The following is a 24,100-nucleotide window of genomic DNA, read 5'->3' as shown; positions in this document are numbered from 1 at the left end:
AAAGGTCGCACCGAAAGCTCATCCTGAACTTTGATCTAGAAACGTGAAGGTAAAAGCTATATTTACCTTCTAGCACCTCCCTCAGTGTGGGCAGACACCTGCCGGTACTCCCTTCATTTGATGTTTTGCCTTTTCCATTGTCCCATAACCCTACAAAACTCTCTGTGCTTTCCCAGAGAAAGCTGAACCGCTTGCAGAGTGGCGTGGGCAGCGGGACTGCTGCTTTTTTTGTGAGGGATCTGCCTTTATTTCCATGTGGGGAAAAAGTACGGAGCAGGTCTTCTCCATTGCTCTGTGCTGTTCATGTGCAGAAGGAAGCTAAAAAATAGCAGCAGCAGCAAAACTTGGCATCTCTAGATAGTGGCATAGTCAGAGGCACTTCCATGTAGCTGAGCACTGAACATTTTTGAATGAAGAAACCAAAATGCAACAACAAACACCACAAACACATGCAAGGAAAACACCGCCAAACTGCATTAAGCTTTAAAGCCCTCAATGAGAGCCCACCAGCAGAGTAAGGGCTTTTCTGGCTCTTACACAGTGATGAGTTTGCCAATGCTGAGATCACCGAGCTGTCAGAACTGGGAATGTTGGGGCTGTATAACAATGAGCTTATGCTAAAATCGGATGTGAAAGGAAAATCAAATATCAAAGCAGAACAAAACAGGACAATGAATGAAAGGTTGGGTCGCTCCCTGCTCACTCCTGCATTACAACAGGGCCTGGGATCAGCTCTCCAGGTGGGAAGGGGCCGAGCCTCTGCCAGATGCATCCTTTGTGTTTAAGCACGGGATGTGGTGCTGCTGACACCCAGTGCACTCCTATAAATATGTGTAACTGGTAGAGCTAAGTCCCTCTGCACTCCCTGGCCTAAACAACTGAAAGAGGAGCTTTAGATGCTGTTTGATGGGGAAATTCAGATCTTAAGATCTGCAAAACACACTGTCAAAAGACAGTGTGCAGCCTGCATTAGTTGCTGGTGAAAGGCCAGGACTAAGACCCAGACCCAGGTGTTGTCTCTGTCGCAGCCACCACCCCTGAGGGAGTCAGTGTCCCTCACAGCACACACGAAAAATCACAAATAAAGTACAGGTCCCTTCGCCAAAGCTCATGGAGATCTACTGGACAGAAATGAGGTATCACCACTGTGGCCCAAGATCTGTATCCTTGTGTTCATACAGTCCCCAGCGCGAACATGACTACATAGGAGTGCCTGCTTTTGAGGTAGTGCTCTATTGAGCATTGCAGGCTAAAAAAGACTCAAGCAATTGCACTCCTAACTAAAAGAGGCAAAAAGCACCAGGTGATAGGGAATTACTGTCTTTTTGGAGGAGTTTGTGTTTCATACCCCTTGAACATCACCCAGGTTTGGCAGCTGGCCGGCTGCTCTGCGGCTCTGTGCTTCAGTGTTCTATATGGTTTGAAACTGCGGATGTGATGGAGGGGCTAACCTCTACCAAGTGCTTACACACTCAGAGTTTTTGCTGTCAGGTTTTTGCTCCTTATTATCACCAAAGTACTTTGCACAGAGGAGTGAGAAGCCTGAGGGCTTCCTGAATTTTGTGCAGCCTCGGACAGCTTGGTTTCAGCCCCGTTTACTCGCAGAGCCCAATTTCTGGACCACAAGCTCAGAGGACATTGGCTCCCACAGGCTGGACTGTCCCTGCCTGCAGGGATGCTCTGGGTGCTGGCACCTCCATGACAACCAGCTCTGGGAAATGGCCCAAGGAGGGGACATGTCAGACCACTGCAGCAGGGGCAGTGGTGGCTTTGGCACGGTTGGCTTCCCAACGAGGGAGCTGGGGCAGGGGACGGAGGTCACTTTTCTGGGGAGATCCCCCTGCTGAAGGGGCCGTTACTATGCCCGCTGGAGAGAGGACACAGAAGCAGCCTGTCAACAGCCAGCCAGACCTTATCTGACCTTTTGTTCATCTGACCTTTTGTTTATCCAACCTGCCCGCCCTGTAAGACTGAACACAAAATGTCAGGCAGTTCCCTTGTGTCATCCCTCAGGCGCAGGCTTATCTAAATTACATGTGTCTGTGCTGCTTGACTCCTGCAGCCAAGTTTCCATCAATGGCTGTCTAAGCACTCTAAGTCCCTCAATTCACCACAGCAGGTATCCAGCCAGGATTACGAAGCACACAGATCCAAAAGCGACACTTGCCTGAAGCTATAAATAAATAAACTATTTCCCAAACTACCTTGCTTGTTAGCAGCCAGGCTCGCTCAGCTCTGTTCCCGCCAACTGCCTTGTTTTATCTTCAAAATCCCACGATACGCACAGTGAAAGGATCCCACGTCCCCAGCTCACTGCACATGGAAATTACATTAACAGCAACTACAGTCCTCAGCACAGAGCAGTTAAAGGATCAGGTTAAATAACAACTAGTGTTTGTATCCGAGCCCTGACCATATGCTGAACAACTACGTGCTTGTGGTCTCTGACTCTGGTCAGTGAACACGGCCCCTTGCAGCCCCTTGGCTGCAGCAGCAGCAGGAGCCAGGGCTGCAACTCCCCCAGCCCCATGACAATGCAGACACGACTCAACGCCACAAGTTCATCCTTCCGTGTTTCTCAAGTCACCTGCAAAGCAGCTTCCTCATGCACAGGTGTATGAAATTTGCTTGCAAATTTGTTTGAATTTGCATCTAAATAAATTCTATGAACAAGTCACAGCTTACTAAGAAGTTTAAAAAGTGGAAAAACCATTAAATGGAAAATTTGAGAGTTTTCTCCATGAGCACCTTCACTTGACAGAATAACTAAAGATCACAGCTACAGTTTATATTAATTTATTAGAAAAAAAAATACACAGTTTAATGTGCAAATATATACAACAAACATACAATGAAACATCAGGAAGGCGAGCCCCTTCCCTCTATCAATGACTTACTCCTTTGTAACAGAGATGACTGTTTAATGCTTCCCCACAGATTTACAAATACAAAAAGACCATATAATGCTTCATTTGCACAAGACAAAAGTCCTTTTTTATTTGAACAAAAAATATTCTGGCTTTGACATGGCAAAAGTCTGCTATTTTGGTGGCTTTTTTTTTTTAACCTGAGCAAGTTTTGCGTAACGGGGGAACAAAGGAAAGGCATTGCCCTGTGCTTCTCTCTCATCACAGCATCTGATGGTCTTTGAATTACCAAACCACTGAATCCCTCCAAGGGAATGCAAATCCAAAATCTACACCTCTGAACGGTAGAGAGCGGGTGCTATCGCTGGCAAAAATGAGCTGGCTGGAAACACCTGGCTCCAGTTAAACGGCTGTTGACATTTCTCAGGTAAAGTGTTCCTGTCTGCCAGTAAGGAATTTAATGCTGCCTCCTGCAACAAAGGAATTATAAATGGTTCAGCTTAGTTCAAAATGCAAACAAGTCTTGGATCCTGCTGCACCTCACTCCAATGTGTGACAACTGAAAAACTGCAGAATAAGGCTACATTGAACCTGAACAGAGTAAAGGCTTCGGGAATACGTGTAAGTCCTGGTAAGTACTGAAATCCTACTCGCTCCAGGAAGGATGTTCAGATCAGATTGATTTCTTTATGGTTTTTAGAGTGTTTTCAAGCAGGTGTTTGACATAGGCTACTTTTGTATTAAGTGGCCACAGATAATGTCGGTAAAAGAGATCCCTGGCACCTCTGATCTCCTCCCTCCCGTACGCAGGTGCTGACACCCCGGCTCCACCACACCAGCCGTGCCCGCAGTGGGGGAACCCAGCTGATCACCCCGACAATAACCACGGACTGAAACTATTCAGCATGTGTGTTTTCCACACCATCCTGCAACCAAGCTTCATCTGGCAGCTCCACAGAGTGACATTTCCAATTAAGCAAAACCTATTCTGCTCGCTTAGCGCTCCTCTGCATTTCAAAGAAGAAACCCCAGCGGTGGTGGAGAAGGCATGACATCCTGAGCCAGGAAACACCTGCTCCCCCTGGAGACAAGAGCTTCCTAAGGGACCACTGGCCACCCCAGACTCGTTCAGGTGCAGAGCCTCCCTCCGCATCAGCTCTCATGACAATTTCTAAAGAAATACATACAAATAACAACATAACAGACCCACAGCGAAAAGAAGATGCCACCAGGAGTGCGCCTGGCTGACCCCGGCGCCAGCGCCAACCAAGGGCTCTTGCTTGGGCTAGATTTTCAGACATGACGCTGTCAAAAGCTGGGTTGTTTTTCAGGTGCTTTCACAGATTTTCTTTCATTTTTGGCCAAGGGATCAGTATTTAAGAACAGATTTGATTAAACAGACTCCTTTTTGCTCTGTAAAAGGGGTCTCCCATAGGCACGTCAGTCATGTGCTGGAGCTGGGGCTGCTGTGGCTCCTTTCACACCAAGATCTTTAATGACTGGTGGCCACAGCAGACTGGGCCTTTGCCATCCTCCCACCATCCTCCTCCTCTTTACGCTCTGTGGAACATTGTGGAATTTGACTAAAACGAAAAAGTAAAAGCCTTGGGGGAGGACTGCTCAGCTTTTAAAACTTAAGAATGCAGAACAGACCCCAGAACAACAAGTAAAAACCCAACTCAAATTAAAAAGCTGAATAAAGCCCCAAACTTAGTTTTCAGTTAACAACTGAAAGCTAGAAAGCAGCGAGCAGCAGTGATCAAGAGAGCAGTGGGGACCAATAGGGGACATGTAGAAGTTGAAGGAGGCAATTCTGATCTAAGGGCAGTCCCCTTCGAACTACATGTTTATGTCCTTTTAGGGGGAAAAAAAACCCCGAACTCTTTATTTAAACTTCTGAATGATCCCTTAGCCAGGTTTGTCAAAGTTTAAATATTTTCACAATAAACTAGAATAATGAGCAAGTCAGTTATCTTCAATAACCTGGTGTTTTTCCACTTCAGAAGATTTTCTGACAGCATGAAAATAAACACTCCACTCAAACGTGAGCTGATTTGTATGCTATTGCAATCCACATCGCAGGCTGTCACTCTGCAATTTAGGATCTGCAGTAGCAAAGCATAATTTTACCTGCCCTTTGTGGATGTTTTGCCCTCTACTGCAATCCATGTCTTTACTGGTCTTTAACTCCTTCAGTACTGCAGCACGCACCAAAAGCTTTCAGTGACATGTATTACTGGCACACCTTGAAAGAAAGGCAATTCTTTTGAGCAGAAATGCAAGTGTGTCTGTAAGGGTGGCCCTTCCCTGCAACAGCTCCGTGCAGGCGCAACTCTGCACGGCCTCTCCCCAAACCCACTTCCCCTCCAGCAACACCACACCCGGGGCACAGTTGCTCAGAGCTCTCCTAAATCAATTTTAGGACAAAACAACTGGGTTTTATCAAACTCAGTTTCACACCGGACAGACAAGATTTATACAGAAAAGTCCGAATTCTTCTAAAAAACTTTTATGAACATTAATTTTCATTTTAGAGCCTTGCGCGGGGGATGGAGGAGCAGAGTAGGAGGACACAGCAAGTCAGCTATCTGCAGTATGAACCCTGTTTTTCCAAGCAGCTCCAGTCCAGGACACTTTCTGGCTGCCAGCCTGGGTGCCTGGTTTGCCCCAGAGTCAATAAAGGCAGTGGTGAAGCTCGTTGTTCTCACAGGGTAGCTAACCAGAGCCTGGTCACCACGGATCCCCAGCTTTGTATTCACTCTAAAGAAGCAGCGAGACTTGCAAGCACTTCAGCTCTCTTGAGGTAGGAGAAAAATGGTGTTTCTGTTCAGCTACGCTGCCTCTCCCAGCCGGCCACAGCGCCGCTTGGCCTCCCAGAGCGCCCATATGGCTGAAGCAGAATGGGTACATGGGGCACAGCAAGCAGAAGCCTCAAAATGTCAGTAGTTTCTGCAATGACATTTCTACAACCTCTGTTTGGTAAATCAGCATTTTCGTGATGTCAGATTACAGTAATACAACGCGATAGCAACAGGCACGTGAAGGGAGGCCAGAGACTTGGTGCTTTCAAAGAGGAAATTTTTGTAAGGGTCCTTTCTGTCTGTGCTGACAGGACCAGACCTCCTATGGCTGAGTGGGACTTACCCGCCTGAGCAAAGCCTGCAAGACCAAATCCAGTGTGGGTCACCCGGCAGGACTGCATACTTCCACGGTTCCAGTGGCTGTGTGCCACCTTAAAATAAAGATTGCAGCCAAGCTTTTAAAGTTAAATGTTATAAACTATACACATATGTGATCCTGAGATAGTGCCTGTAGCAAGTCCCAAGGTAGATAAACTTCCTGAACCCAGAGGTCCTCACGCCGCGTAAGCACATTGTTTTACTTTGGCAGGCCTGCTGGCCTCTCTCAGAGCAAGCTGCACTTCCTAATTCTCTTTCTTTTGGGGCTGGATCTAGTGAAACAATCGGTTTGACGACTGCTACCAGAAATTCCAATGGCATTTCTTCTGCAGTTCAGATGAAAACATTCTTGATCCTTTGCCAGTTCTCCCAAGACTTGCAGAAACAGGCTCACAGATTCCATTTCTATTTTTTGGCCAGCCAAGAGCTGTGTGCCTGCAGCCTCCTGCTAGAGGAGCAGCTGTGCTGTGCTGTGCTGAAGACACTCCTTGAAACAGGGGAGAAAACATCACTAGGAGTCAGACAGAAAGGCGACAAGCACGAGCCACAATGGAGAGAAGCAGCTTAATACGATGACTGTCGTCCAGAGGGTCAAAGACCCTGCGTTCCAGCCTCATCGGTGCAGAGTCCTGGTTTGAGTTTCTGACAGCATCAGCTCAGAGTCAGGCCTTTGAAACCCGGGGGAAAAATATTTTCCAAAATTCGCTTTGCTTAAGCACTATATATTAAAAAAGTTCTTTTTATTGTTTCAGTATTTTAGCCCTTAGTTGATTAGTCACCAATACCTGTCAGACGCCCGCTGCCATAAATGCGCTCTGAGCATCTGTAATATTTGTAGGAATATCAGAAAATAGCTTTAGCAACCAGGAATTATGCAACAGAGGGAAAAGGCAGGACTAACTATATTAATGCAACATGTAGTGGATTTGTTAACATTAAGTGTATGACTTGTTGCAGAATCATGCCAGAAAACGGTACCTTGTAGCTTACTGGAAAGGGCAGTAAAAGGGGTAATGCATTACTTCAATCATCAGTGAACCACTCACTCAACATACTATTTCCAGCTGAAATCAAAGGTTTCCATTAAAAACACCATTCCTCTACAGACCATAAATGTCTTACAGCTCGCTCTGCCTTTGAACTCTACTGTGATAGCTGCTTCATTAACATTGTGGTTCCAGTGCAAAAAAAAAAAAATCCTCCAGATCCCAAATCTTCTTCCTTTAGACTTTCGATTGTCTCTCATCTGTCCATTCCTGCTTAGTGTTCTGTAAAGCTTGAGTCTTCTGTTCATCTACCTGGACATAGTCCACTCTCTGCTCTTCTGAGAGAAAAGGTTTCTGTGAGAGAAAGAGGAAAAAACCAACGTAAACAATTTTAGGGTTGACCAGGGATGCTAGTGAAACTTGGCTTGATTTTCTGTTTTCCCTCTCCCCCGTGCCTTGATTGCTTCACTTCACCTTGAAGCTCACAGTGACATCAGCTGACAAATGCATTGCTTTACAGCCTGCATGAGCTATAATTATCCATCTGTCACCCTGTCACTCAGCCCAGCACAGTGAGCAAGGGAAACGCGCTGTTCTGGCTATTTCCATGCAGAGAATTGTTCTCTTGCCATCCAATTGATCCTGCTGCAGGGATAACCGAACTGCATTTTAACTAAAGGGAAGGTTTAAATTTAAGAGAGCTTAGGAGTCTTGAGTCTTTTGCATCCAGGAGTATTAGCCGATAGGGAAAACGATACACAGGACATAAAATTGCCCAAACCAGCAACAGTTTGCTGCTTTGCAATGGTACCTACGCACTGCCTTGGCAGGTTATAAGCTCTTCGGACAAAGAATGTATTTACTCAGCATTGCTCAGGAAACTGAAATGCTTTTGGTGATGCAAGAATGAAGATGCACATTTTCCCATGTTACAAGAGATGGTACAGTTTCACCCCATGAATTTATCATGGGCTGCGAACTTGTTACTGCAAAAAGATTTGGGAGAAAAACTAGCAGGAAGGGGTTTGTGGAGACTGGATGAAAATGAAAGAGCATGCGGAGATCCTGCAAGCGCCTACAGGCTTGCCCACGAGCCCTCACGGCTGCACATCCCAGCCCAATCTCGTGCCCTCTGCTGAGCTCCTGTTGATGGCATCCCTATGAGTCACTCTGAGGACACCTTGTCTTCACCCTAATAATGCTTTTATTATATTAATCTTGCATCTGCCACAAACGCAGTCAGCTGGAAACATGACTGGCTTCATCATGATACTTAGGGCACCTAGCAGAGTCTGTGTCTCTGTCTTGTTTTCCTCCCAGCAGACAAAAAGAGAGGAGGCTGTGGGGTCTTTCAAATGACTCATACCTTCTGTACAGGGGATGGGGAAGCAGAATTAAAATCCAGTGCTAAGTAATCAAGGTTAGATTTCCTTGTCCATGGAAAAGCACCACTGTATGGAGATGTTGCCTGTCTGTGTTCCTGTTGGGAAAGAAGAGAAACTTTTAATGCTCTTAAAACATGATCCCAAAAGGGAACAGGGCTACAACTGTGAAGTGGGAGACTTGTCTGGCAGAACATGAGCGAGGAAGGTCAGCACACAACTGTATGGAAGGTTTCATTTGACAAGAAAAACCAAATGGGGAGTAGTTACAACTAGAACTGCCCTCCTGAGCAGACTTTGATCTAGCAGAGGTGTGGATTAAAATTTGAGACTATGGCTATGGAGATTGTGGTCTGTTTTGCAACACGTTCCTACAGCCACCGCTGTCAGGGTTTTGCTATGGAGCCAAATCTGTAGACATTGGCTCAGATAAAGGGATTTGAGATCCATTTCCACCTAAAATTTAAAGGAAACTGAGATTCTTATCTTTTACAAGATATAGGTACAGAGTGAATGAAGAAAAAGAAGCCACAAAGCCAGATGTTCTGCTTTCATAGGATGGGAAGTGGGGTTAGTGCCACCAGCCAAAGCAGAAGCAATGAGACTTTAATGGGAGTTCTGTTTCTGCACAATATTTGGTGTGTTTCTTTAGGAAGTACACTAACGGCTTTCTGTCATTTCCTGCGAGATTTTGCAAGGCACACTTTTAAAAGGTGAAAAGATTTCATTTTCCTTTGCCTTAATGAGTTCTCATGTAAATATGGCTGATCCCTGTGATCTCTTGGAACTGCTCAGCAACATTCGTGGGCGAACAGCTGAGTTCTGCAGAACAGAAGAAGGGCTTCCCTTATCTCTCCGTAAATTGGTCCCAGTGTCTTTGGTTTAAAAACATTTCATCATGTTTTTTAAAAAACAGAAGGCAAAGGACAAACCTCCTCAACATTTTTTCTTCAAAAACAAACTTCTGCATTCTCCATCAATGTGACAGAGCAGAATAAAGCAAAGGATGGCTGTGTGAAAATGAAGATTACCATATGAATGTAACTTTCTTCCTCTTCTCCGGAAACTGAATTGGCAAATATTCTTGCTGAATTAATACCGTCTCTTTCTGGTGAGATAAAGCTCATTCGATTGCTATGAAGAAAAACACAGGAGAGGTTAAGGAAGCATCTTACAGATGCTCTGAAAAGAAGCCAAAGCCTGACACAGTCCATATGGCGAATAAACTCACACTAGCACTGCAGCTTTTACGGAGAGGATGTTCAAAACCACTCCTTAGTTCTAGAAAGCATGTGCTATACTGCTATGAGTGTTTTTTATTAATTTTTTTCTGGGATTTGTCAAGGTTTGCCATCTCTGGTATGACAGAAAGCATAAACCACTGGAGCAATTCTCCAACAAGGGGCACAGAGACAGATATCATTCATCAGGTGATACGTGCCGATGGGGCAGTCACTGAGTTGCGCGGGTATCCACATTTTGGAGATGGATGTGAATTGACCAGCTGCTGGAGGTGCATGCAGAGGAACTTGTTTGCCTTTGAACACAGTGTGAACACGTGGCATTTGTGCTACGGGGATGCCTGTGACTCAGCCTTCGTACAAAGAAATTCTGTAATATCTGTCAGAGGTATATTGGGAATAGATTATTGCAAGCCAGCACAGTGGGGTTAGTTATCAGGAAATCAGGTGGCCACTTCGTGCAGCATGAACAGTATAACTCCTTTTGCTTTATTAGTTCCGGGCATACTTTCTTTTTAGTTTTGCTAATGTAAACCATGCAAACTCCCTCCGGGCTTGCTACCCCCCAGGCCTCTGCAGTGTGTCAGCACTAACGGCTCTGGCAGGGCTGCAGGGCGGGCAGGCAGCGCTGAAGGGCTGCACCGCCTTTGGACTGTATGGCTCAGAGGGGTCTGCAACTCAGAAACTGCCCATCTCCTCTCCCTCTTGCCCTCCACATGAGTACCTGAGGTGGGGGAGTGGAAACGCCCTGTCTGGCACTCATGCTAGTGAAAAAACACTTTTTGGAGTGTCCTGCGTATGCAAAGGAGGTTGGTGGGAATTCCTGGCTTTTGCAAGCAACCTTCAGCACAGCTGCCTCTCCTGTCAGGCTCCCCCCTGAGCACTGAGATCCCCCAGCCAGCAGGCTGTAGTCCTCCCCAGCTCATGAGTTCCTTGAAGATGAGCCTTTCACTGCCCGTGGAGCCCAAAAGTATCATCTGTTCACACCACCTGGGATTTGGGACCAAAAGCATGTTTTACCCCACAACTTATTTCCTGTGACAAAAGGTGACACCAAGAGATCAAGTCTGAATTGCTGCGTGGCGGTGCAGAACTCTACGCCCAGGCTACAAGTCAGGCATATCTTTATCGTCCCTGGTTCTCCTTTGCAATATTAATTTTCAGAAACAAAAATGGCTCTATCACTTTGAAAAAAGAAATTCAGGCAAGCAAAGCTTTTAGCCATTGCAGAAGCCACACCAGAGCGCAGACCAAATTCAGACTTTTCAAAAGGAACCTTCAAAACAGACTGAGCTTCACTGCATGATGCTGAGCGCACTGGAGTTGCCTGTCATGAAAAGAGAGCCCTGGTTTTTAGAGACAACAAAATCCCCGGGGGTGCTGGAGGGAGCCCTGGGGAATTTTTGCTTGTGGGCTTTGCCAGGAAACTGTTTCTTGTGGGACGTGATAAGTTATTTTTAACTCCATTCCACAATGTCAATGCTTAGAAGATTGGAACAGCAGGTTTCTTGTTGACTTACTAAGGCACAGTCCACATCCTGGTCACGGCGGCATGCTCCCGGATGGTGGAGAGGTTCCTCAAGTCCAGAGGAGGTGGCCGTGCTGCAAGTAGACACAAAAGGAACTACATTTCCGATAGCAGAGGTAATGAAAAGTACAGACTGTTTAAAAAATAAAAGCAGTTTTATATTAACAGCAATAAATTAACAGAGTATTTCACAGAACATGACTGATAAAACCAAGACAGAAATCAGTAACAAATGATCACTTCAGTCAGCACTAGAAAGCAAAGTCCTTAACTTATCCTAAAATAACAGAAAAAATACAATGGGCATAAGGAGAGCAAATGCCCCCCAGGATCCATGTGCTTGCCTCAATTCTGCTCTGTGTATGCTGCCTTCAAGAGGAGAGCCCAGTTCAGCCTACAGGTCAAGCCAGGTTTTGAGCTCTCTTCTAAACAAAAAGGTCCTACACGTGGAGATCAAGATCATTCCTCTTTCCAGTCCATGTACCTTTTCCACCTCATTCTCAAAACCCTTTAAATAAGGACCTGAGCTTGCTTTGCTTCCTGGCAATGGTCTAAATTTCTGTACCCACTTCACAATAGCATGTCCTGAGCCAATTTCTGAGCAGCCCTGTGGCTCTGCAGCTCAAAGAGCTTTAATGTAGGCTAGGCTTAGGCAATTTCTCCACTGTAAAGCTGAATTTTGTCCCCAATATATCCTCTGGAAGCGCAACCCAGATTTTGGAGGTGCCATGAAAAGCAGTAGTGGAAAATTACCATCAGTAAAAGCATCCACAGGAAATTCCTAATTAAACCAAGACAGCTGCGCCTGCCCAACAGAGGTTTAACCAACAGCCCACACATCAAGTTTGAGTATTTGAGTGTTGGATGTCCTGTTCCTGGAAGGTCAGGGAGCTGGTGAGACAGCAGCACGCATACTTCAGAGCTGCAGGATTTAGTCTGCTGTCCAAGGCTACATCTATTTGGTGATTTGCAGCCAGTGGACCTGAACCCACACACCACACGCAGCCACCCAATCTTTGATTGCAAAAGTAGGCACAGACACTCTTCCTCTGCTCACAAAAGACCCTGCAGATGCATCCCATGCTACAGGCCTATATGTCACTTGTACAGCAATTCAACCCCTTTTCTAGAGTGGGAAGCACTTTAAAATGTGCAATGACACTATCAAAGGAGGTCACTCGTGTCCCACTATCAAGATCCCCTGGCCACCAAATACATTTTAGGCCTGGGCTTACGTTTCCGACGAGGCTTGAGGTCTCGGTTCACCGGCGGGGGCTCCAGGTCTGAGGGAAGCTCAGGTAACGGGCTGGTGAGCTTTTCAGTGCTGACAACAGGGAATGTAAAGGTGGCTGAGCCAGGGCTCATGGGGATGTAGCCGTCAGACGAACAGTCGGAGCCGGGCGCGGACGGAGAGGTGCTGGGGCGCATGGGCACGTAGCTGTCCTCCACGCTGTCCGAAGCAGTCGAGTACAGCGGGGAGAATCGACAGGGCTTCAGGAGCAATGGAGGAAAAGATAAACGGGTCAATAAATGAATAGTTAACCCCTTGCAAGCCAGGAGGTGGGTGAGCGAGCAACAGATCTGTGCCAGGTCTCAGGCCAGGAGGGTCCTGATGTGACCCTTTCTAAGAGGTGCAAGCTGGAAAGACACGAGACAAATCTATAAGTTCAGATGCATGCTGCAGCTTTGGAGAAGTCCTCTTCTGAGCTTCGCGCATCACTGCTGGAAACAAGGAACAAACTTACTGGTGACTTAAGCAGGTTAACTGCTCCAAATTCAGTGAGGGTGCACTTAACTCTCCCAGCAGTAATTCTGACCTATAAAACGAAGGAGGCTCCTTCATACAAAAAACCAATCTGAACGGAGAACGTCTTATGAACTAGATTTTTGCCAATGTGGAAGCTGAGAGAGCAGATACACAGACATACATGTTACTTCTGATAGCTGAGAATAAACACTAGAAATCATGTAAGTTGTCCACCGCCTGAACTTACATACAAGCAGCAAAGGATCTCGCACACAGAACAGTGTTCAGCAGCAGGCAGAAGCCCGGCTGCATGACGTGTGATGGTGCCACATATAACCATGTCTGCCAAAGGCTGAGCCAGGAAGCTTTGGACTGGCAGAGCCCTGAATCACAAGTGCTTTGAGAGCAGAGACTTTCCTGTGTCCTAAAGAGGAGACATCCCTCAGGATCATGAAGTGATAGGCTTCTTTAGACCCTTTTTTCAAGAGATAAGGAGTTTTCTCAGGTGCTGCTGGTCAATAGTTTAATTCCTGAGTCTACTGGTATCCTTTTTCACAACACACCTGGTTTCACCTGTTTTAAAAACAGGGTGCTCAGCATTGTGGTCTCCCACTCCCTCCTCTCTCAAAGTTTTTTTGTGGCTGTGAAGAAGCAGTACAGAAGTTGCCCAAAACCAAGTGCTTATTCCATTTTTTTTTCATTTTTCTGCTGAACACAGGAGAGGAACAATTGAGTACCAGGAAGTGAAATGATTCGTCTTCTGAAGTTTGTCATGTGCCAATGTTTTAAATTTATGCAAGCAGAGTACTTACCAAATTTAAGCTAAGCCTCTTATCCCGACTTCTTAAGGAACTGCCTTCCATGTCTGCTGCAAGGAAAAAAAAGTGATTAAAAATGTGATGAGGCAGCCCAACGATACAGAGATAATTCTGGAGTAAAGCATATGGCCCTAAAATAATTAGAGCTTTATAAAGATTCCATAACTCCTAGTATTTATCCTCAATGAGGAAATCCAATGACACTTAAGACCAGAATCAAATCGGTAGCATTGCAAGAGCGATTACATCTATTTTAAGTATGATGAAACGAAGGAATGTGTTTATGTATAATCCAGCTGTAACTTATGCTTGGTCTAACACAAGCTGCTGGGTAGAAAGACTGGTGTGGTGTGGAGAACAAGCAACCAAAGCAAAAATTTAAACCCCGCTCCTGCTCTAGTCCCGCTCTCTTTTCCCATCTGTCAAGTTGGAGAAATTATATGAAATGGGACTATAGGGAATATTAATCCATTAACGTCTGGAAAATTATGTGGGAACCTCGCGCATAAGGTGCCAGGGAAGCACGTTATTGTACAGAGGGAAGCGTAGTGGTAGGAGAGAAATATCCCTCTTTGTCACCCAGGAATGCTGATGTGGTGCAAGTGGCTCAAGCTGATGGGGAACAAAGAGCCAGGGAACAGCTCACCAGTCACAGTGTCCCCTTGTGCAGGCTGGCATTCGTTGTGGTCTATTTTATTTTTGAAGCAAAAGGCAAAAAAACCTGAAATCCAGCATTCAGCGCATACAAGACCAGCAGCTGAGGTTGCTTACAACTACCATCCTTTTCTGGAAAACTACTTTCTGTGCAGAAAATGGCTTTTCTGCGGGAATGCTTTAACACCCTGCAACCATGTTAATCCAGCCCCTGCTTTTGGTGGAGATGTCAATACTGCACTGCAACTGGAGGTCTTTGTGGCAGTATCAGCATAAAAGGCAAAAGTGCTAAACAAGAACAGAGCAATACTGTTAGTGTGGATATATATTCAGATAGACACGTTCACTGTCCTGGGACAGCTACATTTATTTATTATTTTGGTAAAAAGGCATTCATGCACAACGCTCCGGTAGATGCCAGGACGCGGGTGCCTTACATGTGCACAGCTCCTTCCCTTCATGGTGCTGCAAGCAGCACGCGCTGTCTGTGCACTGGGTTAATTACATCTGTGCAGCTTTTACATGCTGCCAACGGCAAAAAATGAAGCAAATAACTCAAGTGGGCTGACTCTGGGAGCTGGTCAGGAACAGTTTCTTTCTCCCTTTTTTCCAGCTTCTCTTGTTAAACACAGAGTTTAACCTTCCAAATAGTTTCAGCTGCACTTAAGGTAAGAAAAAAATAGCAGCACTTATTAATTCATTGCTGCCCCCTGTCAGGCAGAGATAACCTTGCAGCATGGTAGGAGAACATGACATTTGGCCACTTAATCCTCTTAAAAACATTTTGGCATAAATTGGGATGGAGGAACATTAACTGTCTCAAGCACGCTGACAGCATTAGAGCAGTACATGTGCAGAAGCGAGAGCAGCACCTTTCAGAGAGCAATGAAATAACTGATAATTAAAAATACCAATTCCACTGATGGGTGTTTCTCTAAAAACCTTCCAATAATTGTTTGTACACTGATGAACAGGCTGGACAGAGGTCTCCTTACTTCAGCTTTAAGAGGAAGACCTAGTGGCCCATAACACTGGTTGGTCATTCACACTACAGGAGTCTAAAGGATGCTTGTTCTTAAAAACCTACACTTTCTTCCTCAAAAATGACACATCACTGCAAAATATAATACTTGATGATTTCCAGCCAGGTATTCCAGCTGCCTCCCTCTGTTCTGTGGCACCACAAAACAAACCTGTGCCATACTGCATATGCTGTTTTTTGACACATTGATGTTCTGGGGTTTTGACAGTTATTTTTGTTTGCAACGATGGTGTTTCAAGAACAAATGGAAAAGACACCTCAGCTCAGAGCAGAACCTGCTTTTCAGCAGAGCCTCTCTCTGCAGCGGTTTCCAACCTACCCTGACTGAAGTGCCAGGACAGAGCAGGATTTGCTCAAGGACACACAGAGTCCTTGGTTCAACCAGGATTACATCCCAGCCCCAGTGTCTCCGTGGCTTCCTGTTCTTTACTCTAAGCCGCAAAATGACACTCTGCTGCTATGGAAGGGACTGGATGTTGGGAAGCAGCACAGCCACAAAGGCATTTCCCATGTGCAAGCCCACATTTTGATCTAGAGAGCTGGGCTTTGCCTGATGCAGCGGCTGGCTTTTCATTTTTGTTTTTATGCTGTTTTCTTTTTTGGAGAGGGTATGGAAAACTAACATGTCATTGAGGCACCCTGAAGAGATCACAGACAAATTGCTGCCTGTGTGTGCGCACTGAGGGGCTTTCACAGAGCAGGAGCTCAATGTGAGGGACAGGTGTGAATCCTGCTCACCAACTAATTTGAAACAAGCATTTTAGGTTGCTTTGGGTGGTGTATGATTTCACAGTGGGTTGGATAGGGAGGCACAACTGGAGTTGGGCACGCACTCTGTGCTCAGGGGCAGCTCTATCCCTCGCACCGGTCCTGTATCGCTGGCCCTTGGAAATGCACTCACCTTTCCAGTTCCTCACGTTGTCTAAGCTGGACAAGGAGATCCTCCTGGGCACCAGAGCGACCTGAGCACGGCACATCCCTGCATGCCCATTCTGGAGGGCCCCACTGCCCACCTCGTCCCCTCTCCTGTCTGAGAAGTGGGTTGGCTTGGGCGGCCGCGGCGGGGGCGTGTTGGACAGGATGTCCAGCTGGGTCACACCGTAGGGCAGCGCATTTTGGCTCTTGTCAATCTGAAAGGTTGGTGTCAGCGGCGTCCCAAGCAGTGGAGAAGAGGAGGAAAGGTCACTAGATGGTCCATTAATGTCTATGCTTCTGGACATGGCGCTGTGATTTGCCAGTGGGGCCCCATCCTGGTGCACAGTGGCAGCACTGGATGGCTGTACAAGGTACAAGGAGGGCTGAGACTGCAAGGAGTCCACGAAAACATCGTCCGACGAGGTTTGCTCCAGAGATCTGTCTGAATTTGACCAGCTGTCACACCTGCACAGAGACAGAGGTCAGGACCTACACTTTCCTTTTCTCTGGTTGAAACTGAGGAAGGGCACAGCAAACAAACAAACAAACAAACAAACAAACAAAAACAAACAAAAACCCAAACAAAACGAACCAAGAAGCCCATTGTTTGGGACAAAATCTGTCCCTTCCCTATGGCTGTGGAAGGTCCACCCTGAGTTGTGCTGGGGGACAGGGCACTTTGGGAGCACCTCGGGCAGCAGCAGGCAGAAAGGGCATCTTGAGGGAGGCCATACATGAGGTGCCCAGCCATTCACCCTGGAAAGGGTCAGGACCAACATATGACACTTAACTGCTAATATGTGCTATGAAAAGCCCCCCGTAAACTGGATTAGGCTAATGGTCCCCTGTTGTGCTCAGGAGCCTACTCTGAGCAGCAGGGCTCGAGGACCAGTTTGCCCCAGTTTCCCAGGGCATCACTGGGCAGGCAGAGGGTGGCTCCAGCCCAACGCACCTGGCAGACCCCAGACCTACCTGTTGTGGCTGAGCTTGCCCGACTCGCAGTTGGAGAGGAAGAGGTAGTCGGGGAGGAAGACTGACTCCGACTCGCTGTGGGTCTCCTCTGCGGTGAACGCGTCAGCAGCAGCATGGTCAACCGAGAAGGAGGGATCAGCGATGCGGGAGGCGTGGGTGGAGGCAGCCGGCGAGGGCTGTGGGGACGAGGTTGTGTGAGACAAGCTCTCCACGGAACCTGCAAAGAGAATGGATGGCCCTGACTGAGAGACAGCTCTGACTCACCCTGGCCCACAGCCTCTCCTGGCAATCACCACCTTGCTTTTTTACCAGGGATGTTTGACCCCAAGGCAGCAGCGGGCCAAGGCAAAAAACTGATTCTAGGGAAAGGGGAGCCTAATTTTGCAGCTGCTCCTGCTGCCCAGGCTGGGTAAGTCAGCTGCCAAACTGAGGGGGCAGATCCCTTACTCTGGGGGCCTCCACTCCCTGCATGGCTGTAACATGCCTCCTGCAGACAGCAATGGAGACAGCCCCTGCTGAGCAAAGAGCTGACGTAGAGCGCTCTGTTTTATCAAGTATTTTTCTCTAACACAAATACTTGTTAATCTCCAACACTTCAAATTAATGGTGACAAGGGATTGATTTCTTCCCACTTTCTATATCTCGGTGAACAAAACAGAGCTTGGCCACTCATGGAGCAGCCAGATTTGTTGCACCTCTGAACTTGTCTGCAAACTCCTTATGCCCTTCTAGGCTGGAGATCAAAACCACGAGAGCAGTGGTGCAGCTGCTACTGCCCAGCCGGAGGCTCTGCTGAGGAAAGGGACACTGCTTCTCTGGAGGCCACAGAGCACAGGGGAGCCTGTGCTCAGTGACACCTTCCCTGGGCGTAACACCCCAGTGCCCCGCTCTGGCACAGCGACAGGAGAGGCGCAGGTCTGGGCTGCACAGAGCTGGTCACCTGCTCAGCTCTGGCTTCACCTCTGACCACCAAGGCTGCCTGTCACTGCGAGCACGCAGCCAAGGGACTCACACCCATCTGGCCCAAGCATCACCCACCAGGCAGCAGGGACAAGTCTGCTGCTGCTCTCCCAGCTCTGTCCCTACTAGAGCTGGGGATGCTGGGCAGGTGGGACAGAATCCCAGAATGTCAGGGATTGGAAGGGACCTGGAAAGCTCATCCAGTGCAATCCCCCCATGGAGCAGGAACACCCAGCTGAGGTTCCACAGGAAGGTGTCCAGGCGGGTTTGAATGTCTGCAGAGAAAGAGACTCCACAACCCCTCTGGGCAGCCTGGGCCAGGCTCTGCCACCCTCACTGAGAAGTTTCTTCTCAAATTTAAGTGGAACCTCCTGAGTTCCCATTACCCCTTGTCCTGTTGTTGGTTGTCACCGAGAAGAGCCTGGCTCCACCCTCCTGACACTCAACCTTTGTATATTTGTAAACAAAGGGGTGGTGGCTGAGCTCACAGACTTAGGGCTAAGCATGGCCTCTGGCCCTGCTTTTGGGGCAGTTTGACTCAAAACTCAAGTCCTCAGTGCAAGTGAGACTTCCCACTGTGGGCAGCTGTGGAGTGGGAATGGGAAGGCCCTGGGGCGTCTTTGCAGAGCAGCTCTGCAAATGCATCTGCTCCTGGGAGCAAGTTCAGCCAGCAGCACCAGAAGCACGAGCCCTTAATTAGAGAATATGATTTTTCTAATCAAGTTTCAGGTTGCTGCATGGCAGTTCCATCACCGGGGCTGCACAAGGACCAGGCAGTGCTCACTGGGTGCCCCGGTTGTCCCTGACACGCGTGGGGCTCGGCAGCGGGTACTCATCTCTCTGGCTGAAGCACAGACACTGCCAGAGTCAAAACTGCAAAACTCTTCTTCAAAATTCAAAACCCTGCAGCAAAAGCAAACACAAGAAACCAGCTACTGCTGATAAAAGCAAACCAAGCATAAACATGCTTTCAAAGCATAGCAAGAAGGCATATTTCCCTAACACTGAAATCCAGAATTTGCTGGAAATACTGGGAACTAGCCCCATACCATCTGTGTGCATGCTGTGGGTGCATCCTGCGTGGTGATACCCTGAGATCCTCCGTCAGGTTCTACCTTGTGCTCAGCTCCACACAGCAAGAAGCCTTGACACTGCACTGGGTTATTGAAGTCACTTCTCAGCCCTGGGAGGTGTCAGGTGTATGTGCAAGCACGTCAGGGGGGATGGAGAGAGCTGCCAAGACTTGGGTGGTTAGACAGCAACATGACTGCACACAAACAAAATACTTCGGTGATCCAGACTTCCACACCAGCCACAGCAAGCTTCAGCCCATCATCCTCATCTCAGAAGAGGAGTAAAACATCTGATCTTTTCCCCCTGTGCTACCCCACACCTCATCCCTTTAAACTGGCGAGGGAGCTGCCCCTTTCCTTTCAATCTACCAGTACTGACTCACTGCTGCTTCCTCCCCTTAGCTTTGCAGGTCTGGAGCAGTGATGGACCCCAAGTCGGCAAAGCACATAAGCACATGCTTAAATTCAAGCTTAAGCAAAGCATGTGCTTAATTTTGAGCAGGTGCTTATAGCAGCAGGATTTCAGCAGTGAGCATCTGGAAAGAACAGCTTTTATGGGGTTTCACATTTGCAAAGCAGAGCTGAGGGCTGCAGCCTTTCTATCTGAAAAATAACTTTTCTCGTGTTCATTGTGCTGGCTCAGACAGTAATTCTGCTTTCAAATCTTGGACTCTGAGAGCTGTCTTGCAAGCTGAGGATGATCAAATATGCACCAAGCAAACTCCATAGGGATCTCAGAAAAGCATGTTCACATCACCATCTGACCATATTTTAAAAAAAGACAAAAAAAAAGACACAGCCAAGCAACTAAAAACTGCCACAATGCATAAGAGAGAGAAATTAATGATGTTCTGGATTATTAACACAGGGAATGAACAGGCTTGAACTCCATCTGGTACTCACAGGGTTTAGCCACAGATTATCCCATCAGGAAAGGCTGTGAGCTGCAGACCACATGGCAAACATTGCAAGCAGGAGGGAGGGATGGGGACAGCATAGACCTGCCCTTTTCTAACCTTAGGGGCTCAGGGAGCTGCAGCCAGCTCCTAACAGACCATCCTGGTCCCTGACAGCTCTTCTGGTAACCAAATCAGTGTGCATTAAAGTTGTACCACAACAGCATCTGGGTAGAATAAATTATGCATGGCCACTTTCAACAGTGAGAAGACAGACCAGGTTTGGTGCCTGCCCTCCCCTTCGCCAGAGAGACAGCAGGAGTGTCCAGCTGCCAAAATAACTGCTTCGGTGGGTACCAATCCAAAAAATCTCTGCCTTGCGTGGACAGAAAAGTCACCATGGAAAATATGGACCATCATGGTCCTCCATGGTGATTTTCCCCACCAATGTGGGGCCATTGCTTGGAGAAACCGAGGGCTTCTTCCTCCTGCTACACACCCCAGCCTGCTCCCCAAAAATTGTTACAGTACAACAGCAGTGCAAGGACACAGTGAAATAGGTGGTGTTCTGCTCTCAGCAACCCCCCACCAGGCCGCAAGGCCATGCCAAGGAGACAGAAATGCCACTCACACCTCCTGGCCAGAGCCTGACATTCAAGAGCAGCCTTGAGTCCCCGCAGCTGAGAAGGGAGCAGGTGTGCAGGGACCAGCCCCAGTGCCTGTCCTCAGCATGGGCTGGGAGGAGCCAGCACACCTCCCCTGAGCTCCTGTGCAAGGGGACCCTGCCTGCCCCACTGTGTGTGGGAACAGGGCGGGGGAAGAACATGAAGACACTCAGGAGAAAAAGAGTGTCTCTCTGCAAGGAGAGCTCATCCCTCCAGACAGCCCCTCAATGTGGGGCTCCCAGCTTGCTTTGCTCTCAGCAGGGTGCCCTGGCTGGGAGGGATGCTGCCCAGTGATGCTGCAGCAAGGTCCTGGGGAATCAAACCATCCTTGTGGCACAGCAGGCTCTGTGCACATTGGCAAAATAACAATAATAATAAATAATAGAAGAGACATTTAAGGAGGCAAAAAAACCCATCAGAGGAACAGGCAGAAAGTGAGTCAGTCCCAGCAGTGGGCAAGGATGGGTGAGAACAAGAGAGCAAACAGAGGAGAGGGGAAGACAGAGGTGCAGAAATGCTCTAATCCAACTGTCAGCAGCCAAGAGGGACCCAAGGGTAACCTGTCACTTAGGGTGATCCTGCCAATGGCCTGGTCCATGCACTGTGCAGGGAGGGCAGCAGTGAGGGGTCCTCCACGGGACATCAGGCTCCACTGTGGCCCTGAGTGCTCAGGAAGAGAGGAAAGCAACACGGAAGCGATGGAGATCAGCAGGGACCTTCAGACAAGCGGTGCATCTAAAAGGAACAAGGTGTTTACATGGGATGTGGAACAATACCTGAAGCCTGTGGAAGAAGGGAAGAGTGAACCCAAGAAGAAAGGTCCCTCTTGTGCTGAGGAGCTGCCTACCAAGGCATGGCCTGGGGGAACATTCAATGCACAACTACAACCTTTAGAAGTAAGGCTTTCTAATGAAAACGGCTAAACAACTTTCACAGCAGCTTCTCCAATGAAAAGCTGCTATATTGCATTGTGTCAATCAATCAGGGTTTCAGCTTGCATATGGAATAAAGCGTGCACGACGTGTCCCACGGTCACTTCACTTGATTTCATCCCCTGTACAGCCACTCGGCCCAAGCCTCCTGTTGATTCCCTGTGTGGCCACAGGTCCCATGGGGCTGGGGACTGACTGCTCCACTGGGAGCCTTCACCAGAGAAGGAAGGAAGATTCTACATAGAAACAGCACTAAAACAGGGAGGGAGGCCTCCTCCTCCTCCTCCTCTCTCCTCCAGTGAAGGTGCCAGCTCCCCTGTCCCGCTCAGCTCAGCCAGCAGCTGCTTCTGGTGGCAGCCAAGTGCCCAGCGCGGGGGCTGCTGCTGGACAGTCCTTCCCAACAGCCGCCTTCCCAGGTGCTTCCTGACATCTGCCTGCAGCGCCAGCCCCGCTCTTGTTGACCAAAAAGCTGTCCTCATGGGGCCAGCTGCACTCTCGCCAACCTTGGTCGGTGTCTGGCTGCTCACATGTCAGACCAGAGGCTGCTGGTGAGCAGCGCCTGGCTGTTCACCCAGCTTCTGTGCTACTGGAAGGGACTAACTGGGAACAAGAGGACAGTGTTTACAGCCGAGCCACTGCGTAAACCTGTGGCTGCACTTTCTGTGCACCACTCAGAGAAAGCAGCAGATCTGGTTTTGGCCTCAAAGTCATGGCAAGTTTTCAGAGATGCAAGGATCAAGAATGATTGATTTCACAAAATACTATTGGCTTTGATAATCATTTTAATTCACGGAACAGCTTATTAAAGTTTCCTGCAACTGATGTGTCTTTCTTTCAATGATTCATTTCAGAGACTACTATTTTTTTAATCACAGTAGCACTGAAGTTAAAAAAGTATATGGTATTTAATAGACTTTTGCTCCTCTTATGTTAATTTTTAAAGGTAATTTGTTTAAAACTACAGGCTCTTAGGGGATTTAGGTGCTTCCAAAAAGCTGAAGCAATTAGGAACTCTCTGAAATGTGATGTGCAACCTGTGGAACTGTGCAGATTTAAAGCAGAGGATCTGATTGTGCCCTGCAGCCTGACCTGAATACACCCCAGACCTGACCTCACCGGCACGAACCGCAGGATAAATAGAAGATCTTACAAGCTGTTCACCACTAGAGATATAACAAGTGTATGGCTGGAAGCTCAGCTTACACGGTGTGTGATGAGGGCTGTAAGTTCAGGTGCCAGACTTTATACTGAACCAAGGCAAATGCTCTGCACCACCCAACTTCCTGGGGGATAATATAGGGCTTGAATGGAGCGGACAGCTGGGATGTCAGCTTTCCCAACTGCCACACCGAAAGTTGTCACTCCTCATCTGTCAGCTTCTACACTGGCAGTCTCTGGTGGGAGAGAAATATCACTGTGTAATACTCTGAGTATCGCTCATGTGTAAGTCTTACAAGCAATGCTGCGCTGTACCAGTGCAACAGAACAGACATGTCTCACTATAAATGCGTCTGTCCTGGGGACAGCTGCTGCTCCAGCTTCTCTGGCACTGATCACATCTCCCTATGCACATCCTCAACACAGTGCCAGCAGAAGTCTGCATATACATTTGAGAGAAAAAAATATTTTTCTGTTTTCTGTTTCACAGGGAAAGACTTACCTTCAGTTCAGAGTAACTGGGAAAATTGTGTCTAACATAATACTGCACCAGAAGTAGCAATATGAGAGCAACATCTCAGTGGCAAAGGCAGATCAGTAGGAAAGGGGCTACTGAATAACCCTGATTACATCAATGCTCCACAGGGCTATTGGCTCCAATCCCTCAAAGCTACCAGCTCCAGTTTGCAAGTTGCATTCATGGGCAGTTTGTACTGGCACATAAAACTGTGTCAGCACATTTTCCTGGTGGTCTCTAAGGCAAATGAGAAAGGGCAGCCATCAGATTTATAACAGAAGCTCTGCCGTGCTCTTTCCACTCCCATTTTCCCCCAGAATAAACCACCGAAGAGAAGATTAAAGCAGGCCAGGAACCAGGGTAGATTAAAATGAAACATCTCATGGTAGCCTTTTGTCTCCTCTCAAGTTAGAGGCAACAGCATGTGGCAGCTGCAGACAGCAGCAGCAGTCTGGGCGCAGCAGCACAGGGACCACAGCAGAATAATCTGCCTGGCCACACTATGATACCCCAAACACGTTACTGCCCTTGGGATCCAGTCCCTCCATCAGCACCCTCTTCTGCTCTT

General features: G+C 47.7%; 1 protein-coding gene across 3 annotated transcripts in view; it reads right to left on the bottom strand.

Annotated features, from left to right (window-relative positions):
• Window positions 1-2,780: 2,780 nt before the first annotated feature.
• Window positions 2,781-24,100, bottom strand: part of GAB3 (GRB2 associated binding protein 3) — a 69,702-nt gene continuing 48,382 nt past the window's right edge. Inside the window, exons 3-11 of one of the 3 annotated variants that reach the window (XR_011740844.1) lie at window positions 17,332-17,548; window positions 16,346-16,824; window positions 13,743-13,798; window positions 12,419-12,674; window positions 11,176-11,257; window positions 9,446-9,548; window positions 8,399-8,512; window positions 6,012-7,386; window positions 2,781-3,337 (exon numbers count right to left, since the gene is read on the bottom strand). Coding sequence is in view for 2 of the 3 variants with exons in the window: in XM_065846612.2 (XP_065702684.1) it covers window positions 7,270-7,386; window positions 8,399-8,512; window positions 9,446-9,548; window positions 11,176-11,257; window positions 12,419-12,674; window positions 13,743-13,798; window positions 16,346-16,824; window positions 17,332-17,548 (1,424 nt within the window). In the remaining variant the exon portion in view is untranslated. Of the gene's footprint in view, window positions 7,387-8,398; window positions 8,513-9,445; window positions 9,549-11,175; window positions 11,258-12,418; window positions 12,675-13,742; window positions 13,799-16,345; window positions 16,825-17,331; window positions 17,549-24,100 lie in introns of all 3 variants that reach the window. The other 2 variants (XM_065846613.2, XM_065846612.2) reach the window with 2 other exon arrangements.

The sequence above is a fragment of the Patagioenas fasciata genome, chromosome 11 (genome assembly GCF_037038585.1).
Source record: "Patagioenas fasciata isolate bPatFas1 chromosome 11, bPatFas1.hap1, whole genome shotgun sequence".
Taxonomy (NCBI): Eukaryota; Metazoa; Chordata; class Aves; order Columbiformes; family Columbidae; genus Patagioenas; species Patagioenas fasciata.
Note: the sequence above shows the minus strand (reverse complement) of the source record. Positions and strands in the feature narration are given on the sequence as shown.